The following is a 19,881-nucleotide window of genomic DNA, read 5'->3' as shown; positions in this document are numbered from 1 at the left end:
ACAGCCTGTCAGCTCCAGGGCACCTTGAGGCACTTCCCACCCCCACTCCAGCTCCCTTTGCAGCTTGCTTGCCTTCTCACCTGGCCGGAAGAGGGAAAGCAGGAGGGAAAAGGGAAAGCAGGAGGCTTTGCAGGGCACAGGGACATCCCAGGGGATCCTGAGGAGATGCCAGCAGTGCCTGTGGGCTGTGGAGTTTGGGCTGCAGAGCTGGCAGCAGAGACAGGAAAAGTACAGGCAGAGCGAGCTGGGCAGCGCTGGCAGCTGGTGCTGCAGGAGCAGCCTGGGGAGGACTGCTGATGCAGCAGAAGGTGTCTGGGCGGGCAGCTGAATGGATACGGCTGGGTGATGGATACAGCCAGGTGATGCATGCAGATGGGTGATGGACACGGCCGGGTGATGGTTACAGCTCGGTGAGCAGAGCTGCAGGCGCTGGCGGCCGGGCTAGCGGTGTGCTGAGACAGGAGGAGGAGCGCTGCATCTGCTGGAGCCTTGCTAATTGGGTGGGGGTGGCACACCTCGGAGTTGCAGCTCAGCAGAGAGGTCCGAAGGGGTGGAGGGATGGCTGTCATCCCTGCAAGGGAGCACGATGGCTGCTAGGGCCACAGTCACGGGGGCTGAAGTGAGGGGACAGCTGAGGTTGAGTCTGGAGCCGCCAGCATCCAGCAAGCAGGACCACAGAGACCTGCAGCGCTGGAGACCTGAGGGAGTAGCAGCCATGCCCTGGTGCAGGGAAAGGCCATCCCGTGTGGAGGACTCAGGTGCCTGCCAACTTTGCTTCCAGAAAGGTGAGTAAAGTTAGGTGCAGCCACTCTCTCCCTGCTGAGCATCCCCGCAGAGGCTGTGCTGCCTGCTTCTGCTGCCCTCCTCCCCCGTGGCCAGCCCTGCCCTCCTGGCCCCGCTGCCCCAAGGCTCAGAGTGGGCATTGCCTGTCACAGGAGCCTGATGGAGCTGTCACACTTGGCAGCTCTGCCCGGTCTCCTCGGCTGGCTGATCTGATGAGACATCTGCTGCTGCCCTGCTCTCCCACAGCCCAGCCTGGGCAAGCTGTGTGTGTGCCCTGGCAGGAAAGGGCACCGGCAGCAGCTGGCCTCGGGCTTTTAGCACGATGCTGTGGTGCCCGGCATGGCACCCGGGATTCTGTGGCTCAGCGGAAACTCCTTTTGCTGAGCCCAGCACCAGGCTGCTGTGTCGGGTTTCAGGCAAGGTGAGCACCCTCTGCTCGGACTCTGTCACCTCCCAGGAGACAGGAAGAAGGGCTCAGCTGTGCTGCCAGCTGGCTCGAAGGCTACCCGGAGGGTCATGGTGGCTGCCAGACCCCTGTGTAGCCCTCACCTGGCACTTACAGAGCTGGGAGGGTTAAAGTGCCAGGCTGTCCCCAAGGAGGGCTCTTGCTTCCCTCCACGTGGGTACAGAGGCAGCAGGGCAGGGCTGAGCAGTGCAGTTGGGCTCCAGGCTCCCAGCTCAGTGCAGCAGGCGCAGCTCTGGCCTCAGCTGCCCTGGAGCATCCTGCTGGGTGCAGCCTCAGCCCCACTGCCAGCAACGGGGAAAGCACAGCCCTGGCCCCCTCCCACAGCTCCCAGAGCCAGGGGGCGCCAAGCTCCCCAGCCAGGAGCAGGCAGAGCCCTCCTGCCGATGGAGGAGGTGGCAAGACTGGAGCAGAGCTTCCCATCAGCACGTTTTATTTACTGCAAGGTCCTCTGGCTGTGACCTTTCAAAGACAAGGTGGCCTGGCAGCCCCGCAGCTGGCAGCGGGGAGGAGACGCTCGCAGTGATCAGATACTGCAGGACCATCCCGGCTGGGCCGTGCCGGGAGCTGGCCGAGGGGTCCCGGGCACACAGACTGCGGGTGAGTGCTTGGCTGCCTTTGTCATTCCCAGCCCTCCCTTGCCTGCAGCTCTCCCTCGGAGCTTTTCCCCTCTCCCTGCCTCCTTTCTTCTGTGCTGAGCTGTCCTGACCGCCGCTGCTTTGGCACCCCCAGCAGATCTGGCTGCCCCCCGAGGTGAGCGGCCCCCTCCACCCCTTCCAAGGGCCCTTTAATACAAGCAGGGCAAGGGGAGCAGTGTCCCCAAGCAGCCACTGCAGAGGCATCTGCAAGAAGCACTCAGGCAGCCAGCCTGTGTCTCAGGAGAAAGTTTGCTCCTGAGCTGGCACGGCCCCAGGACACCTCCACCGGGCGCTTCCCGGCTCTGGTTCTGCAGCGCTGCCCTTCTCACCCCTCAGCAGCCCTCGTTCACTGCCCCCTTTCAGCCCCACAAGCAGGGTGGCCAGGCTGTGCTGGCATCATGGGCACAGCAGCTCTGTGCTCCCGTCAAGGTTCACTGCGCAGCACGGAGCAGAGGTGCCCAGCACGGAGCAGAGGTGCCCAGCGCGGAGCAGCAGTGCCCACCACGTCCTGCTCTCTTGTTCTTTAGTGCCTCCCATCCCACCTGGCCCAAGCAGATGCTAAGCGTCTGCGAAAGGGGCTGGCCCCTGCTCTGGGGCACCTGCGAAGCCCTGACACCAGGGGGTGAGGGGTTACAGCCACTGCCCTCGGTCCCCTGCGGCGATGAAGACTCACCCTCGTGTCCCGTTGGGTCTCCTCTGAGGTCCCACCGTGCCTGCCTTCCTCACGAGCTTCTTGCCAGTGACTCTCTCAGAGGTGCCCCCCAACCTGCCAACCTGGGAGTCCCCAACCCCTTCGCCTAGGGCTGCACTTGCCCCTCCACCGGGCTGCCTGCCGCTGGGGCTGGGTGGGCAGAGCCGTGTGCCCCCTTCCCGAGAGCTGCTTCTCTGCAGCAGCGGAGCTGTGTTGTGCCAGGGGCCAGGTCTGACTGCAGCCTGGCGGGGCTGTACCCCCAGCAGCAGCCCGGCGCTGTTGGGCTTTGTCAGCAGAGGGCATGGGAGGTGATCTGGGTGCCTGTTCTGCAGAGTTAGCCCCACAGGCAGACAGCAAAGTGTGCAGGGCACAGTGCCCGGGACAGGCACTGCTGCTGCTGCTCAGTGTCACCCTGCTGCTGGGAGCAGCAGAATCACACAATGCCAGGTTGGAAGAGAACCCAAGAATCAACTGGCTGAGCGTGGTGAGGTCACTGGCAGTGGGCAAGGGCAGACAGGCAGCCATAGCCCAGGGAAGTGGCAGGGGCAAGGGAGATGTGCCCACCTGAGTGGGGGCTTGGGATGTGTGGGCGTTCAGGAGCCCAAGCTGAAGGGCAGCTGGGAGAGGTGCGACTGAGGAGGGTGGCTGTCAGAACTCCCCTCGCCCCTGTCTCCTCACTGTGCCCATCAGCTGTGCCCCAGCTGTGCCAAGCCACTCTAGCATGCCAGCACAGCACTGCTAGATTGCTAAGTTGGAGAGCAACCTGCTTAGGGGTGTCCATCACCTGGCACACACCCTGGGCTCTGCTAGCCCCCCCTGAGCCTTACCTACCACATCCCAAGCAGCTGCTGTGCCCAGAGCAGAGGTGGTGGTGGTGGTGGTGGGGCAGCAGGTGAAGACTCGGGCAGCAGGTGAAGACTCAGGCAGCACCAGGCACTCTCATGCCCAGAACTTCTCTACCTGCTGCTGACTCTGTAGCAGCTTCTGGGGACTAAGCTGTGGAAGCCCAGGCTGCCCAGGCCTCCCTTGGCAGCTGGTGCCACAACGGGTGCCAGCTCTGGGCACGCAAGAGCTTTGTTGCCCCCTTGGGGGCAGAGTAGAGAGAAGGGATCCTGCCCTGCCCCTCCAGCAGCGCAAAAGCATCGAGTGCCAAGTCTGTGTTTCGTTGTTGTTTCGTTTAACTGTCCAAAGAGCAATACAAACATCCTGCCCTGGGGGGAGTGTTGGGCAAAGCAAAGTGCCCAGGGGGCGCAGCCCGAAGCCAGAGTCAGACCCGAGCAGCCTCCTGTGGATAGTTCTGTATTTGTAGGCTCTGCTGTGTACAGCTCTGTACAGATGCATTGGCAAGTTGCAATCCAAGGACAGTGCATGAAAGAAATGAAAGGCAGTTGCATGGCTGGGCACAGGCAGCAGCCAGAGGCCTCTGGCCACAGAGGTGCCAGCCCAGCCCCTGTGGAGCTGCACAGGGCCCAGCTTGGAGCAGCAGACGGTCCCGGGGAGCAGAGCTCCCCGTTGGCACTGACTGGGGAAAGCCATCCGTGGGGTGAGGGGGTGTGCAAGGGGCAGGCAGCCTCTGCCCAGCCCTCTCCGGGCAGCAGAGCCTGCGGGAGAAGGGGCAGTGCCTGGCAGACATGGCACATTCCTGCTGCGGGCGGGCGGGGGGGCAGCGCAGAGCCCAGCGAGGTCGAGCGGGGTGCAGAGGGCACGCAGGGCCGGGCGGGAGGTGGTGGGGCAGAGCGGGGAGTGCACGGCTGTCCCTCCATCCCTGGGGCCTGATGGCACCACCCCTGGCACTGGTGAGGGGAAGGTCTCCCTTCTCCCCTGGCAGTGCTGCTTGGGGTGGCAGGAGACCTCCACCACCAGCCCCTAGGTGGTGTGCCCTGGGGCTCCATGTGCTGCCCCACAACCCACCTGCTGTGGGGGGAACAAAGCCCAGGCACAGTGTGACAGGGGAGACTTCCCTGGGTCATTTGCCCTGTCTGACAGGCAAGAGGCCCCAGAGTGAGCCCCTGGCATGCTCCAGCCAGCACAGTTCAGCTGCCAGGTCTGGCACAGGAGGCAAAAGGGCTTGCACCAGGGCAGGCAGCGAGCCTAGCACAGGTAGGACCACCAACTGCCAGCTCTGGGGCTCGCTGCATCCCACTTCACTGCAGCGTGGTGGCACCAGCTGGGGTCACTGCTCAACACCTGCACCCCATAAGCTGCCCAGGCCACTGCTCACCAGGAGCTGGGGGAGTTGCCACAGCAGGGCAGGTGCTGGGGCATGGCAAGGGCTGGGGTGGCTGGGCAGGTTGGCAGTGCGTTGCATGGCAGTTACAGACTGAGCAGTGCTCTGCAGGGAGGCTGGAGGAGGCAGGCCTGGCAGAGGTGACAAAGCTGCCTCTGGAGCCTCAGTTGTGCCCAGTTCTTCTCAGATAGTGCCCAAGACCTCCTCTTCCTCCCAGCAGCTCTTCACCCCTAGCAGCTGCCCTCTGCTGCTCCCCACTGCCTGGCATTGGCACAGCAGAACATTTCCCATTCCCCATTGCCTTCCCCGAGAGGGAAATGAGCACAGAAAAAGTCAGCCCAGCACCTTTGGCTGAGGTGCTCAGGCCCAAAACCAGCCCGAGGCAGAAGGGTACATCCATCACAGCCCAGGAGCCCCCAGCAGCTGCGGTGCCCAGCCAAGCCCACGGGCAGCACATGTGGGCTGGTAGCCATGGCCTGGCTGGTGGCTGCTGAGCTGGCTGGGACAGTCCCTGAGGAACATGAGCTTCTTGTCACAGCACCCTCAGCACTGGCACACAGGATTGGCAAGGAGGAGACAGGGCAGCTATTGGGGATTCCATGGGAACGAGGTACATCAGCACCCATGCTCTGGGCACAGCAGGAGCACCTCGGCGGTGGGACACAGCCCTGAGGGCTGCTGGCCGCTGGCCTCTGCTCTCCTTCTCTAGCAGGAACAGGGTGTGGACACCTGGGCGCAGGGCTGCCTGGCACGACCGGGACAAAACTGGTCTCATTTCAGCCTCAAGGGGCAGCCTCGATACGCTTCATCCACCCACCGCCCTCCCACCCAGCCCTGCCTGCTGCGGCCAGGCTCCGGGGGCCACCTTCTCTCCGCGCCCTGCTCCAGGTGGGTTGGGTACTTGGATGGAAGGAGGAATGCTTTGGGGAGACAGAAATCCTTGCTCTGGGAAGCACATCGAGGGGGGGGGGGGTCACGCTGTACAGGGGTGAAGAGGGAGGAGCAGCCAGCGGGGGGCGTTACTTGGTGCCCTCGTCCGGGTTGCCTTCACCATCTGTCTTCCCTTCCTCCTCTGTCTTCTGGTCGTCCGTGTTCAGCCTCTGCTGCTTTTTCCGCCGCACACACTTCACCACCATCAGCACCAGGATCACCACGGCCAGGAAACCTCCTACAGAGGCCCCCACGATGACAGCCACCGTCGAGTCGTGCTTCGGGGGCTCTGGGGAGACAGGGCAAGGGCTCAGGGGTCAAGCAGAACTCTCCTGGCACAGGCAACGGCAGCGCCCAGGAACGGGGCAGGGTGAAGGAGCAGCAGCGAGGCAGGCGGCACCGGCGGGGGCCGGGCAGCAGGACCACCGGCACCTACCTTTGGTGAGCACTTTGAGGCTGATGCTGGCGTGGCCCCGCTGCCGGTCGGGGGGGTTGAGGACGTAGCAGTTGTAGGTGCCCTCATCCTCCAGCTGCACGTTCTTGAGGGTGAAGGAGACGTCGTACTTGGTGGGGTTCCCGGTGAACTCCACGCGGTTCCCGAAGCGATCCAGCTGCTTGTTCATGATCTTCGTCCGGAACTGCAGGAACTGGGCAGCCCCCGTGCCACAGCAGGTCAGACGCTGCCTGGCACCCCACGTCCCCACCTGCCCTCACCCTGGCACCCCTCCCCTGCGCGTCCTGACACGCTGCATGCACGCCCCCGAGCTGGGCAGCGCCCGCTCAGCTCCACCAGCGGCACAGTTCCAGCCCAGCCCTGGCCACCGAGGCGGCCGGGGACAGGATGTCCCCTCCCCACTCAAGCCTGCCTGTCCTGCCACGCTGGGGCAGCCTGCTCTTGAGGCACGCAGCTGCTTCAGGCTGGTCCTAGGACCTCTTGAGCAGATCCCCAGCCCTGGAGAGAGACTCACCAGCTCCTCAGAGCAGTTCCAGCATTCCTGGTAAGTCCAGTTGAGGGAGAACTGTTTGTTCTCCACCTTGTAGCAGGAGTTGAAGGTGCAGGAGAGCTTCACAGAGGAGCCATTCAAGGCGTTGATGGTGGCAGGAGCCATGACCTCCATGCCCAGTCCTGTGGGCGCTGCCGCAGGCACAGAGAGCAAGAGCAGAGATGTAGATGACTTAGAGAAAGGGCAGAAGCAGGCATGCTGCTGGGCTGTGCCCACTTCTCCAACCCACCCTGCTCCTGGCTGGCAGCACAGACCTCACCTTCAGGGCACAGCCCATGCTGTGGCCAGCCAGGCCCAGGGTTCCCCTGCACAGCAGTGACAGGGGATGAGAAGGGAGCAGCCTCACCCCTTGCCCCTGCTCTGCAAGGGCTGATGACTCCTCTCTGTGCCACAGCTGCCCGAATTGTGCCCTGATGAGCTCTGCTGCCTGCCCTGGAAGGAGCTTTCCTGCTGCTTTCCTGGCTGCAGCATCAGCAGGCAGGGCTCAGTGCCACATCCAGGCAGGAACCGATGGCTGCGCTCAGCAGATTCTGCTCTCGGCAGCACAGCAGCACATGGGGCAGGCAGGCGGCTGCAGGGGCAATGCAGAGCCCACCCCCACCCCCTGCTGCTCACTGAGGGATTCTCTGACTGGGAATGACCAAGTCAAGATCTCAGTCACCTCTGGAGAGGGCCTGTGCCCTGACCTTGCTGTGGCAGAGAAGGTCATTACCCAGTGCAGCTTGCAGGGCAGGAGGTTTACCCAGAGGAGGGGCAGGGAGGAGGTGTCTGTGCCCTTCTCTCCCTTCCTGCATCTCCCCTAGTCTGCTGGCACCCCAAACCCAGTGCCTACATGTTCTCCTAGCCTGTAAAGGGTGAGGTGTGCACACCCAGACAGGCTCCTGTGCAGCCAACAAGCTGCACCCTCGAAGGCCAAGCGCCAGGAAGCAACAAGGATGAGCCCTAAGAGGGCTGCTGGGAAGGATGCGGGGGGGCTGTGGCACCCCACAGGGCTGGGACAGTGACCCTGCCAGCAGGTGCTTTCCCATCACCTCACCTCTCCCCTTTGGCTGCTGCTCTTTGCTCTCAAACCTTCTTGCTGAGGTGCTCCCGAGTCCAGCCCTGTGGCCAAGCTGGATGCATGTCAGGGCTGCTCCGCTGGCTAATCCGCTCCGTCTGCAAGCAGGGCAGGAAAGGGGCCAGGCTCTGCAGCCAGGGAACAGAGGCTTTTCCAAGCTGAAGATATGGCTGCTTCGAGCCCACAGCATCCTGAAGCCAGCTCTCTGGAGGCAGAGGTGCCCACCAGGTCTGGCCAAGGCCCTGGAGATGGCTCCCTGCTCGTGAGCCGCCGTGGTGAGCGCTCAGTGCAGGGTGCTGGGAGCCAGGGATGAGGAGAGCTGGTGCTGGGTTATGAGCTGCAGCATCCAAGGAGGGATGAAGTGCCCAGGCCTAAGCCAGAGTCCCAGCCTTGCTGCCCCATTGCAGCCAATCCCCTTAGATGCCTCCAAGAAAACCCTGTAGGGCCAAGACCCTGCCTATCCCAGAAGGTCCCTTCACAGGTCCAGCTAGAGGGGTCCCTGCACAGCAGCACTGCCCTCGCACTGTGCCCTGTGTGCCTGCAGCTGGGTGGCATTGCTTTGTGATGTGTCCTTGGGGTGCCCCAGGGCTCTGGAGGCTGAGAGGCCATCAGGAGCTCTTCCAGCCTCTGCAGCAATGGGGCAGCCCTGGCCAGGACTGGAGCAGAGCACAGCAGAGGGTCCTCACGGGCAGCCAGCACTCCATGGACATGTGCTCTGAGAGCTCCTACATGTGCAGGTCCAAACTCTGCCACTGCCACGGCCACACAGCAATGGGGGGACAACAAGGGCAGGAAAGACACCTCTAAAATCCCTAGGACAGACTGTCCAGGCTGTGTCCTTGGGTGCTGAGCACGTTCCCAAGCGCTCTGTCACCCTACACCCTGCACCTAGGGCTCGGGGGTAAAATGATCCACAGCCTCCAAAGCAGGACCTGCCTGGGCTTTGCCTCCTCCATTTCCCAGCCTCTCCCCTACAGCAGGAGCATCCCGGCAGGAGCTCCAGGACGGTGCGAGGAGCCCTTCAGGGAGGTGATGCCTTCCTCGTCCCAATCAATACAGCCCCAGTCCTGCTGACACACGCTGCTGGCTGCGGGGCAGGGCAGAAGCACAGAGGCCATAGACCCCCTCCCTCCCCTCCCCCAGCCGCTCCATGCAGCACCTCTTGCCGCCCCCTCCCCCCCCGCCCATCAGCCAGCCACAAGCCAAGAGACCACCACAAGGCACCGGCAGCCCACCGGCCGCTGCCATCCCAGCGAGGCAAAGCCACAACTGCCACCCCCCCCACCCCCCAGCCCGTGCCCACTGCAGCCCGCAGCCCCGCCTGGCATGCAAACAGCCCAGCGCTGAGCCAAACCCTCCAGCAAGCAGGGCACGGCGTTTGGAAGGGAAGATGCAGTGGCACAGCAGCCCCAACCCTGCCCAAAAGCAGGTCACCCCTGCCGGCCGGGCAGCCGCAGGGGCACCTTGCGGACCACCTCCGTCCCCAGCCCTGCGCCGCAGCGGCGCTCGCTGCTTCCCCGGGGACAGGAGGCACTTGTCGGGGCTGGCATGTGAGGAAGGGGCGGACGGGATGGGGGGGGCTCCTGGCCAGACAGGCTGCTTCTATTCAGCCTGGGTGCTGGTCCCTGGCAGCCGTCTGCATGCAAGGGGGGTCAAGTTTTGACACTTACCCAGCGAGAGGAGCAAGCTGAGGCCAGTGAGGAACAAGGTGGGCTGCGGGAGCCAGGCTTCCGGGCTCATTGTGGAGGAGTTTTAGTGTGTGCAGAGGACTCTGGTGTTGGTGTGGGTGGTGGTGGTGGTGGTTGGGGTTTTTCGAACGCCCGGGTTATGTGCAGGTGACATAAAACATTGGAGCTGCTGTATCCCCCCAGCCCAATATGGCTGGAGCGGTGCTGGAGCAGGCAGGCAGGCAGTAAATGCTATGGTTGGTGGATTTCAGCAGGGGAAGTGGGAGGGCAGAAAAATTTTTTCCCCTGAACAGAAAGGCGAAGGTTTTCCCCGGGTGCTGGAATGCTCTTTGCTCCCTGCTCCGGAGGGGGGGGGTTTGCTCCCGGCTTTGTGGCACACGGCAGCTCCTGGAGCCTGCTGAGCCCAGGGCAGCCCAGGAGCTGGGTCCTGCTGGGAGCGCCTCTGCCCGTGCGAACTTGCCCGGAGGCACTCAGAGCATCTCTTCCCTCCAGAAGAGGCTCGGACGCTGTCCCACGGTGCAGGCCTGACCCTGAGAGTTCCCACGGCCTCTGTGACACCCTGATTTCAGTGGGGACACGCAGATGTGCCACTTCTGCCTGGCTGGAGGCTGGCAGCCCACCCCTGCTCACACCAGTGGCACCAGCAGTTGCTGCTCTTGGAGGGCATTTCTGATGCTCCTGGGCTCTCTGCTGCTTGGCAGAGAGCAGAGGCACTGAGATGGGGAGGGCAGAGGGTTCCACAGTGGCAGCCTGCATAGCAGCCTGCCCAGCGTGCCCAGGATGAGGCACAGCCATGAGCAGGTAGCCTGCAGTGGGCACAACACCCCCAGTATGCCTACTTCTAGGCCAATGCATGGGCAGCCCCCCTCACCTCCCAGGGGTACCAAACTGTGCCAGCACCACTCCCTTTCCCAGCAGCGTGCCAGCTCAGGACAGTGCCCTCTCTTCATCCAGACCTGGGCTGCAGCACTGTCTGCATTTAGCCCTGAACTGCAGCAGTGGCTCTTATCACCTACTGGTCCCTGCCCAGCCAAGAAAGGTGGTCAGGAAGAGGAGAGCAGAGGTGACCTTTGGGCTGAAATGGATTTAGTGAAGCAGCCAAAGTGAGACCAAGGCCAATAGGAAGTGCAAGAAGTGATACTCAGCCCAGGCAGTCCACAGCAACCACCGTGAGGCAGCCCTCAGGAGGAGGAGCAGGGTCAGCAGGAGCCCAAGCAAGAAGCCTCCTGCTCAGCAAACTCACCCCTTTATGCTGAGCATGTCGTTTATGGGATGGGATTCACCTGGAGCCACCTCAAGTCACTGCCCTGGCTGCCTCCAAACTCCTGCCAACCCATGCCTGGCCTGGGATCGTCCCAGCACCGGCAGCAGAGGGATGCAGGATGCTGAGGGTTGATGCAGGATGATGCAGCAGGATCAGTGAGGAGAAGGGCAGGGGTGTCCTGGAGCTAGAGCACTTCTCAGTTGCTGTGCACCTGAGCTCCGGCAAGGACAGGACGGAGCAGTGGGAAAGCAGGAAGGGCAGAGAGATGCTCTGCTGCCCGACCAGCTCCAGGAGGGCAACGGTGGGCAGCCAGGAGAGAAGGCACCAGAGAAGTGCCCGGGTGAGCACAGGCAGCCTGCTCAGCAGACACTCCCTGCAGACACAGCAGCGTTCCCAGCCACGCCGGGCAGGCAGGGCAGACTCCGCTCTGCCGGAGCAGGTCCCACCGCCCCACGGAGGCTGTGGAGCTCACCCACCACCCCCGACCCCCTCGAAACCAGCCCTGCCTGCCGAGTCCTCCTGTAGTGGCTCGGCTCGGCAGCAGCCAGCAAAAGCGAGTAGGGTGTCAACGTGAAACGAAGGAGTGCAGGCGGCGCAGGCTGCGCCGCAGTCCCCCGTCCCCGGCGCCGGTGGGAGGTGGGCAGGGGCTGCACCTGCAGCTGTCACACAGCTAAATATAGGCAGCGGGAGAGCTGGCACTGCCCCCACGCTGCCCCGGGAGCGCCTGCTGGGCTCCCCTTTGGCCAGGGCAGCCAGTGCCGGGAGAGTGCCATCGCGAAGGGCTGGTGTCTGGGTGGCATGGGACACCCCAACGCCTCGGGGCGGGGGGGTCCTGCCCCTTATTCCCTGCAAGTCAGGGCAGCAGCGAGGGGAGGAACAGCCCAGGAGGGCCTCTTCAAGCCCTTGGTGGCCCTAGTTGGGGTCACTGTGCTCTGGAGGCAGCGAGGCAGGCACAGGTGCTGGGTAGGAGGCTGCAGTGGGTTGCAGGGGCTCCCAGGCACAGGGCCAGGCAGGTCTGGCACACGTGGGCATCACACGCTTAAGTGAGGCATAAGAGGAAGCCAGGCACAGGGAAGAGTCCCTGAGCTTTATTATCTTCAGCAGGTACCACTGGCACGGCTCATGCTGCGTGTGCCCCTTCCCCCCTGCCAGGCTCTTCTGGCAGATCTGATCTCAGGATCTGGAGCTGCACAGGCCAGGACCAAAGTTAGAGCGTGGAGGCTCTGCCCACTGTGCCCCCTCTCTCCAGAAACCAGGAGACAAGAGCCAGAGACATGTCTGCCCTGGTGCTGTGGCAGCAGCTGTGGGGTGGGCAGTGCCCCAGCACTGGCGGTGGCACGGAGCACACGGGGAAGTGCCAGCACTCGCTGAAGAAGGGCTGGCAGCAGCAGAGTGCTGGGCTGCCCATTGGAGCAAAGTTGCCCTGCACACATCTCCTCCCACCCCCAGCACGGCTACTTCTCCCCCTCTGGAGGTCTGGGAAGTGCTGCCTCTGGCCTGCTGCAGGGCTCCTCTCTGTGCCCATCCTCCTGCATCCACTCCGCTGGGATGGCTCTCTTGGCCAGCTCCACATAGACGCCGTTGTCCCGGAAGGCAGAGGGGTGCTGGCAAGGAGGAAGGCACAGGGCATGAGTTTGGCTGCAGGCAGGCAGCAAGGGACACCACTGCCTGGGGAGGGGGCGTGATGTAGGGGGTTCACCAGCCCTGCGGGTGCACATCTTGCCCACGTCTGGCACAGCTTAGGGCAGCTGCTCTCCTCCTCACCATGGTTATGTAGGTCTCCTCAGCTCTCTTCTTCTTCTTCTGTGCATTTTGTTCAGCTTTGGGCACCTCAGTGCCAGGGATGGAGGAGTAAAGAGCTTCCTGCGAGGAGGAGATCAGGACACTTGGCACCAAGCAGTCCCCAACTACACAGCAGCTGCCTTACCTCGTGGCAGGACTAGCAGCAGGAGCCACAGCCATGGCTGCCCAGCAAACAGCACCTGGTGCTTGGCCAGTGTGGGATATCTCCCTCAGTGTCCCCAGCCCTGTGCCCACACACCCATGGCAGCGATCCCTCCGTGTCCCAAGGACACACAGCCTCAGCCAGTGACCCAACCTGCATGAGGATGACCCTGGTGCCCACAACCCCATCTGCCCCTGCCAAGCCTCTCATCTCCTGGGCGTTTGGCTGCTGCAGGAGCATTTGCCAAATGCAATGGCCAGACCTAAGGCTCGTCCCAGCCACCGCTGGTGGCACAGCAAGGAGCCCGCAGCATTCCCATGTGCTGGCTGAGGGTGGCAGCCACACAAGGGCATGGCCCAGCATGTGCACCCTGCTCCTGCCCTGCAGCCCTGCACACCTCATCCCTCCCCTTCTCCTGCCTCTCCTCTCCACAGGTAGTGGCTGTGTCCTAGCTCAGGTCCCCTCCACTCAGTCCCAGCTCTCACCTCTGCTTTGTTCTTGCTGCCACCATTTCCAGTCCTCTCCAGGGCTGTGTTGCCTGTAGACCTTGAGAGAAGGCAACAGCGATGTCATCCTGGGACACTGAGATGTGTCCTTTGGGACGTGGCACTCGGGAGGGAGCTCAGGCGGCGAGGGAGCTCAGCGGGGACTGGGCAGGGCAGGGTGACACTAGAGGGCGGCAGGAGCCTGCACCCTGCTGCGGGCAGTGGCACCCTGCTGAGGGCAGTGGCATCCTGCTGAGGGCAGTGGCATCCTGCTGCCGGCAGTGGCACCCTGCTGCGGGCAGTGGCATCCTGCTGAGGGCAGTGGCACCCTGCTGAGGGCAGTGACACCCTGCTGCCGGCAGTGGCATCCTGCTGAGGGCAGTGGCACCCTGCTGAGGGCAGTGGCATCCTGCTGAGGGCAGTGGCATCCTGCTGAGGGCAGAGGCACCCTGCTGCGGGCAGAGGCACCCTGCTGAGGGCAGTGGCACCCTGCTGAGGGCAGAGGCACCCTGCTGAGGGCAGTGGCACCCTGCTGCGGGCAGAGGCACCCTGCTGAGGGCAGTGGCACCCTGCTGCGGGCAGTAGCACCCTGCTGAGGGCAGAGGCACCCTGCTGCGGGCAGTGGCACCCTGCTGAGGGCAGAGGCACCCTGCTGAGGGCAGTGTCACCCTGCTGCGGGCAGTGACACCCTGCTGCGGGCAGTGACACCCTGCTGCGGGCAGTGACACCCTGCTGAGGGCAGAGGCACCCTGCTGAGGGCAGTGGCACCCTGCTGAGGGCAGTGGCGATGAACCCCCTGCTCGGCCAGGGAGAGCAGAGCAGGAAGGCTGCCAGCAGGTGCTGTGCTCGGCCCCAGAACCCCACAGCTGGCGCCGGTACCTCCTCCTCAGGCTGAGTCCTGCCAGGAAAGCCAACACCACAGCCACGCAGCCACCGCCCGCAGCCACAGCCCAGAACCTGGAGTCTCCCGGGGCTGCGGAGTCCTGGGCGCCTGCCGCCGCTCCTTGTCCTGCCGGGGAGACACCAAGGCAGGGGATGGTACACGCAGGGACCCCAGCCCTACCCCACGACAGCCGTGGTGGTAGGTTCGAGAGCTTCCCGGAGCCGCTGCGGCTCCTCTGCGGGCTGCGGGACGGGCGAGCAGTCACCTGCGTGCTCGGCGGGGCTGACGCGCAGCACGGTGCGGTTCTTGAGGATGCTGCCGCGGTCCCGCAGCCGAACCTCACACACGTAGGTGCCGCTGTCATTGACCCGCAGGTCCTGCAGCTGGATGGAGCCATCCCAGCGGGAGGTGTTCCCTAGCCACTGTGCCCGCTCCTGGAAACGGCCCACAGGGATGCCGCGGCTGTGGTAGTAATAAAACACCATCTCATCCTGCCAGGGCACAGACAGCAGCGGCTGAAAGGAGCCCAGCAGATGGGCAGTGCCCTGTGTGGTGCCCTCCTCTGCTCAAGAGCCCTCAGCTTCATGCTCTCTCCCTCTGCCTGGGGAGGCCTCTCCATGCAGGAGAGCCCAGCTGCTTCCCACGCTCTCCCAGGAAGCTCCAGCATCCAGCACCCAGAACCCAGCACCCAGAATTCCACAACCATCAACCAGCACCTAGAACCCAGAACCCAGCATCCAGCACCCAGAACCCAGCACCCAGCATTCCACAACCAGCAAACAGCACCCAGCATCCAGCACTCAGAATGCAGCACTCAGAACCTAGCAACCAGAACCCAGCATCTAGCACCCAGCATCCAGCACTCAGCACCCAGAACCCAGCATCCAGCACCCAGCATCCAGCACTCAGAACCTAGCACCCAGAACCCAGCATCCAGCACCCAGCATCCCACAACCATCAACCAGCACCTAGAACCAGCATCCAGCATCTAGAACCTAGAATCCAGCATCTAGCACCCAGCACTCAGCACCCAGCACCGAGCACTCAGCATCCAGCACCTAGAACCCAGCATCCAGCACCCAGCACAGTGCTTCCCCTGCAGGGCCATGGGAAGCGGTGGAGGAGTCCCTCTGCCAGATGGAGAAACCTCCTTCCTCTCCCGGCCCAGGCCAGGCTTCCTCCAGCCTCCCGACAGCACCAAGGCTGCCTGGCTCTCCCTTCCCCCCTCCCAGTTCCACTGCCCACCCCCCCCACCCCCGATCCCAACCCACCTTCTGGGTGCCATCTCCTGCCAGGCGCAGCCAATCCACTTTGGTCATGGTCCAGTGTGGGGACACCAAGTCTAGGAGGCGGCACTGCAGCTGGACCGAGCCCCCCTCGCTGGCACGCAGCAGGGGCTGGGTGAACACCCAGGCAGCCCTGGCACGGCACGGCTCTGCCGGGGACAGGGACAGCAGCGTGAGCGCCGGCAGCAGGGCCAGCTGCAGCCTGCCTGTCCCCATGGGCTACCTCCTCTCCTCCGGGGGCTGCTGGCACTGAGCGGTCCGGAGCGCTGCCCGCGCAGGCAAAGCCTCTCCCTGAGCCTTGCCCGTGGCATGCCCGGCGTGGGGGGCAGCACATCCTCCCAGCTACCCGAGCCGGGGCTGCTGCGCTCGCCCGACGAGCAAAGTGGGGCTAGCACAACCCCAGCCCTCTGCTGCTCCCAGCCAGAGCCTGCAGCTCCTGCAGGGCTGTTCCTGTTGAGTCACTGGCTGGGAGAACCTGTGCCACCCTCATCTTGCACCAGGCCAGGGGCAATTCGGCTGCTCCACATGAGCTTCAGTTCCTCCTTCCCAACCTGCCTATTTGGCTTCCATACTCCTTGCTCACACGTTGGTGACCTGGGCCTGGACTTGTCTGGCCACATCATTTAGACTGGAGGTTAGGACAGAGAGGAGACACTTGAACAGGGTTGGCCAGGGAGGTTGTGGAGCACAGAGAAGGGAGAGTGAGGAGACACTGGCACAGGTTGCCCAGGGAGGTTGTGGAGCACAGAGAAGGGAGAGTGAGGAGACACTGGCACAGGTTGGGCAGGGAGGTTGTGGAGCACAGAGAAGGGAGAGTGAGGAGACACTGGCACAGGTTGCCCAGGGAGGTTGTGGAGCACAGAGAAGGGAGAGTGAGGAGACACTGGCACAGGTTGGGCAGGGAGGTTGTGGAGCACAGAGAGGGAGGGTGAGGAGACACTGGCAGAGGTTGGCCAGGGAGGTTGTGGAGCACAGAGAGGGAGGGTGAGGAGACACTGGCACAGGTTGGCCAGGGAGGTTGTGGAGCAGAGAGAGGGAGGGTGAGGAGACACTGGCACAGGTTGGCCAGGTTGGTTGTGAATCACAGAGAGGGAGGAGACACTGGCACAGGTTGCCCAGGGATTTATGGATCACTCACTGTGCTCCACAACCTCCCTGGAGGTGTTCAAGGCCAGGCTGGATGAGGCCTTGAGCAACCCTGGGCTGGTGGGAGGTGGCAGGGAGGTTGGGACTGGATGAGCTTTAGGGTCTCTTGCAACCCAACCCATTCTGTGATTCTACAACTGCTGCTTAGGGTTTGCTAGAGAAACTGAGCAGAGTGAGGGAGCAAAGCAAGCAGAGGAGCATCAGAGGGCACAGAGCTGCCACAGCCAGCACCAGGCTATTGCTGCGGTGTGCAGGGCAGGAAGGGGAAACAAGTGTGAGAGAAAATCTCCCTGGAGCTCCTCCAGAGATACTCTGCTTGTACTGGCAGGAGCTTGGCAAGCAGAGGGGCTGAGCCCAGGCACTGGGTGAGGTGATACAGAGGGAGCTGCTCAGACAGGTCTGCTGCTGCTGCTGCTGCCTCACTGCTCTGCTCGCTCTGTCCACAGCCACTGAGGGCTGGGCCCTGGCAAGGCACCAACTATTTGTCCAGTGCCCTGTAAACAGTAAGTGCAGAGTGCTGCAGCTTCCCTAACTGGTTTCTTTAGGTATTGACCAGCTGAAAATGACAAAGCTTTGCCAGTGGAGAAGACTGAATGAGTTCCCTCAAGCAGAGCCAAAACCAACACCTTGGAAACCTCTCCCTCTATCTAGACCTGGCAAAGCAGTTCCAGAGCCCTAGAGCCTGGCAGAACAAGGCACAGGATCCACCCAGGGCTGCCACTGCACTCTGAAGGATAGGATCCACCCAAGGATGCCACTGCACTCTGAAGGATAGGATCCACCCAGGGCTGCCACTGCACTCTGAAGGACAGGATCCACCCAGGGCTGCCACTGCACTCTGAAGGACAGGATCCACCCAGGGCTGCCACTGGACTTTGAAGGACAGGATCCACCCAGGGCTGCCACTGCACTCTGAAGGACAGGATCCACCCAGGGCTGCCACTGCACTCTGAAGGACAGGATCCACCCAGGGCTGCCACTGGACTTTGAAGGACAGGATCCACCCAGGGCTGCCACTGGACTTTGAAGGACAGGATCCACCCAGGGCTGCCACTGGACTTTGAAGGACAGGATCCACCCAGGGCTGCCACTGCACTCTGAAGGACAGGATCCACCCAGGGCTGCCACTGGACTTTGAAGGACAGGATCCACCCAGGGCTGCCACTGCACTCTGAAGGACAGGATCCACCCAGGGCTGCCACTGGACTTTGAAGGACAGGATCCACCCAGGGCTGCCACTGGACTCTGAAGGACAGGATCCATCCAAGGATGCCACTGCACTCTGGAGCCTCTCTATGGGTGAGCTTTGTATGCTCTGACAGAAGGGCTGGACCAGATGATCTTTTGAGGTCCCTTCCAGCCCCTGACATTCTATGATTCTATGAAGAGAATCTACAGCACCCAGAAAGTTCCTGGTGCCCAGGAGCCCACTTACTGCTGCCAGCTCCTTGCCAGACCCCGGTGGGTTCTCACCAGGGGAAGAGAGGAACCCCTGGGTCCTCCAGTAACGGCAGAGGGGAAAGCAGGCAAGGCCACCACAGGCAGCAGCATGACTTACAGCTTACCCAGCCATGTCAGCACCAGGGTCAGGCTCAGCAGCACCTTCATCTTACTCTGGGAAGAAAAGCAGAGGTGAGGGGAAGCACACATCAGACTCCCCTGGGGCAGGACACCAACAGCTGGCAGCCAAGCTGAACCCCTAGGCCAGGAGAAGGCTTCCTTCAGTTCTTCACAGAGGGACACACTCTGCTGCTCAGACCTTCAGCCTCCTGGGTTAGCCACTGCCAGCTGGGAGCCTGACGGTGAAGCGCAGAGGAGAGAGAGGTCTTGGTTAGAGAATGCTCTGGAGAGGAAGAGTGAGCTGGGGGAGGGCTCAGCCTGAACCACCTTTGCTGTTTTCCCACCAAGCAGTGAATCCTTCCGGTGGTTTGGGGGTCGAGTCTCTTGCATCTGAGCTGAGGTGTTCAGAGAGGAGCTCAGAAAGCACTGAGATGTTTGTGCTGCCTGCTCCAAGAAGTCTGCCCCTTGAAAACATGGAGCCCTTGCTCCAGAATGAATCTCCTTGCTGCAGGGTGCTGGAGACAGCCACAGAAGGAGGTAGAGCTCCCTCCTTGAGTAACCTGGGCTAGTGGAAGGTGTCTCTGGCAACCAGTTCCAGCCATTCAGTTGGAACTGGATGATCTTTAAGGTCCCTTCCAACCCAACCCATGCTATGAACCTATATGAAAGAACAAGCAAGGTGCCCACCTGCCACTGCTCCTGCCACCCTCAGAGCTGCCCTCCCCTTCAGCCCTCTGGAGCAGAGAGCCCCAGGATAAAACAAGCCCTGTGAGGAGTGGCTGAGGGAGTGCAGGACCTGAAGGGTCCCTCCCCTGAAGGGAGGCTGTAGCCAGGTGGGGTTGGGCTCTGCTGCCAGGCAGCCAGGGACAGAAGAAGGGGACACAGCCTCAAGCTGTGCCAGGGCAGGTTCAGGCTGGATGTTAGGAGGAAGTTGTTGTCAGAGAGAGTGATTGGCATTGGAATGGGCTGGCACTGTCAGTTCTGCACAGAGTGCCAGGGACATAGGTGCTGCCCCAGGAAGCTTGGGGACCCAGCAGCACAGATCATAGAATCATAGAATCAGGCAGGTTGGAAGAGAGCTCCAAGCTCAGCCAGCCCAACCTAGCACCCAGCCCTGCCCAACCAACCAGACCATGGCACTAAGTGCCCCAGCCAGGCTTGGCTGCAACACCTCCAGCCACAGCCACTCCACCACCTCCCTGGGCAGCCCATTCCAATGGCCAAGTGCCATGGCCACAGGGTTCTTGATCACTTCCAAGCATGGGGACTCCAGCACCTCCCTGGGCAGCCTGTGCCACTCCCTGACCACTCTTGCAGCAAAGAAATTGTTCCTCCTCTCCAACCTATCCCTCCCCTGGCACAATCTCAGGCCACCTCACCTCCTTCTATCACCTGATACCAGGAAGAAACCAACCCCAACCTGGCTCCAACCTCCTCTTAGGGAGCTGTAGAGAGCAGTGAGGTCTCCCCTCAGCACCTCCCTCAACAACTCAAACCTCTTTCCAAGGCATGGGAACTCCACCACCTCCCTGGGCAGCCTGTGCCAGTCCCTGACCACTCCTGCAGCAAACCAATTCTTCCCATTAGGAACAAATTTTTTCAGCACCTTCCCTTTTCCACGCAATAAAATCCTGGAGAGTGGCAGGAAGGACTTTCAGAATGCTCTCAGATCTGCCTCCTTTCAACTCCCCCCTTCCTCTGAGCTGCCTTGGGGGCTGGGTTGTGTGGAGGTGGATGTAGAGGGGGGGGAGCTGTGTGGTTTGCCTGCTGCCTGCAGCTCTCCCGTGACACACTTTGCCTCGCAGCCTGAGCTCTTGCACACACGACCTAC

The 19,881-nt window shown here is 62.5% G+C and overlaps 2 protein-coding genes across 3 annotated transcripts; both read right to left on the bottom strand.

Annotated features, from left to right (window-relative positions):
* Positions 1-3,735: 3,735 nt before the first annotated feature.
* On the bottom strand, positions 3,736-9,690 carry SCN2B (sodium voltage-gated channel beta subunit 2). Of its 2 annotated transcripts, XM_064173118.1 has the most exons (5): positions 9,464-9,690; positions 7,773-7,921; positions 6,701-6,867; positions 6,169-6,379; positions 3,736-6,021 (listed from the first exon to the last, which is right to left on the bottom strand). In XM_064173118.1, the coding sequence occupies exons 3-5, from the start codon at positions 6,848-6,850 to the stop codon at positions 5,822-5,824; spliced, it is 561 nt and encodes a 186-aa protein (XP_064029188.1). In that variant the 5' UTR covers positions 6,851-6,867; positions 7,773-7,921; positions 9,464-9,690; the 3' UTR covers positions 3,736-5,821. The 2 variants fall into 2 exon arrangements, with proteins under 2 accessions (XP_064029188.1, XP_064029187.1); XM_064173117.1 differs by lacking the exon at positions 7,773-7,921.
* A 2,159-nt stretch (positions 9,691-11,849) lies between these two features.
* On the bottom strand, positions 11,850-15,560 carry LOC135191101 (junctional adhesion molecule-like). Its single transcript, XM_064173092.1, has 6 exons — positions 15,330-15,560; positions 14,324-14,549; positions 14,055-14,184; positions 13,176-13,236; positions 12,510-12,608; positions 11,850-12,349 (listed from the first exon to the last, which is right to left on the bottom strand). The coding sequence occupies exons 1-6, from the start codon at positions 15,558-15,560 to the stop codon at positions 12,200-12,202; spliced, it is 897 nt and encodes a 298-aa protein (XP_064029162.1). The 3' UTR covers positions 11,850-12,199.
* Positions 15,561-19,881: the final 4,321 nt, after the last annotated feature.

Source organism: Pogoniulus pusillus, chromosome 38, assembly GCF_015220805.1.
Source record: "Pogoniulus pusillus isolate bPogPus1 chromosome 38, bPogPus1.pri, whole genome shotgun sequence".
In the NCBI taxonomy this organism is placed as follows: domain Eukaryota; kingdom Metazoa; phylum Chordata; class Aves; order Piciformes; family Lybiidae; genus Pogoniulus; species Pogoniulus pusillus.
Note: the sequence above shows the minus strand (reverse complement) of the source record. Positions and strands in the feature narration are given on the sequence as shown.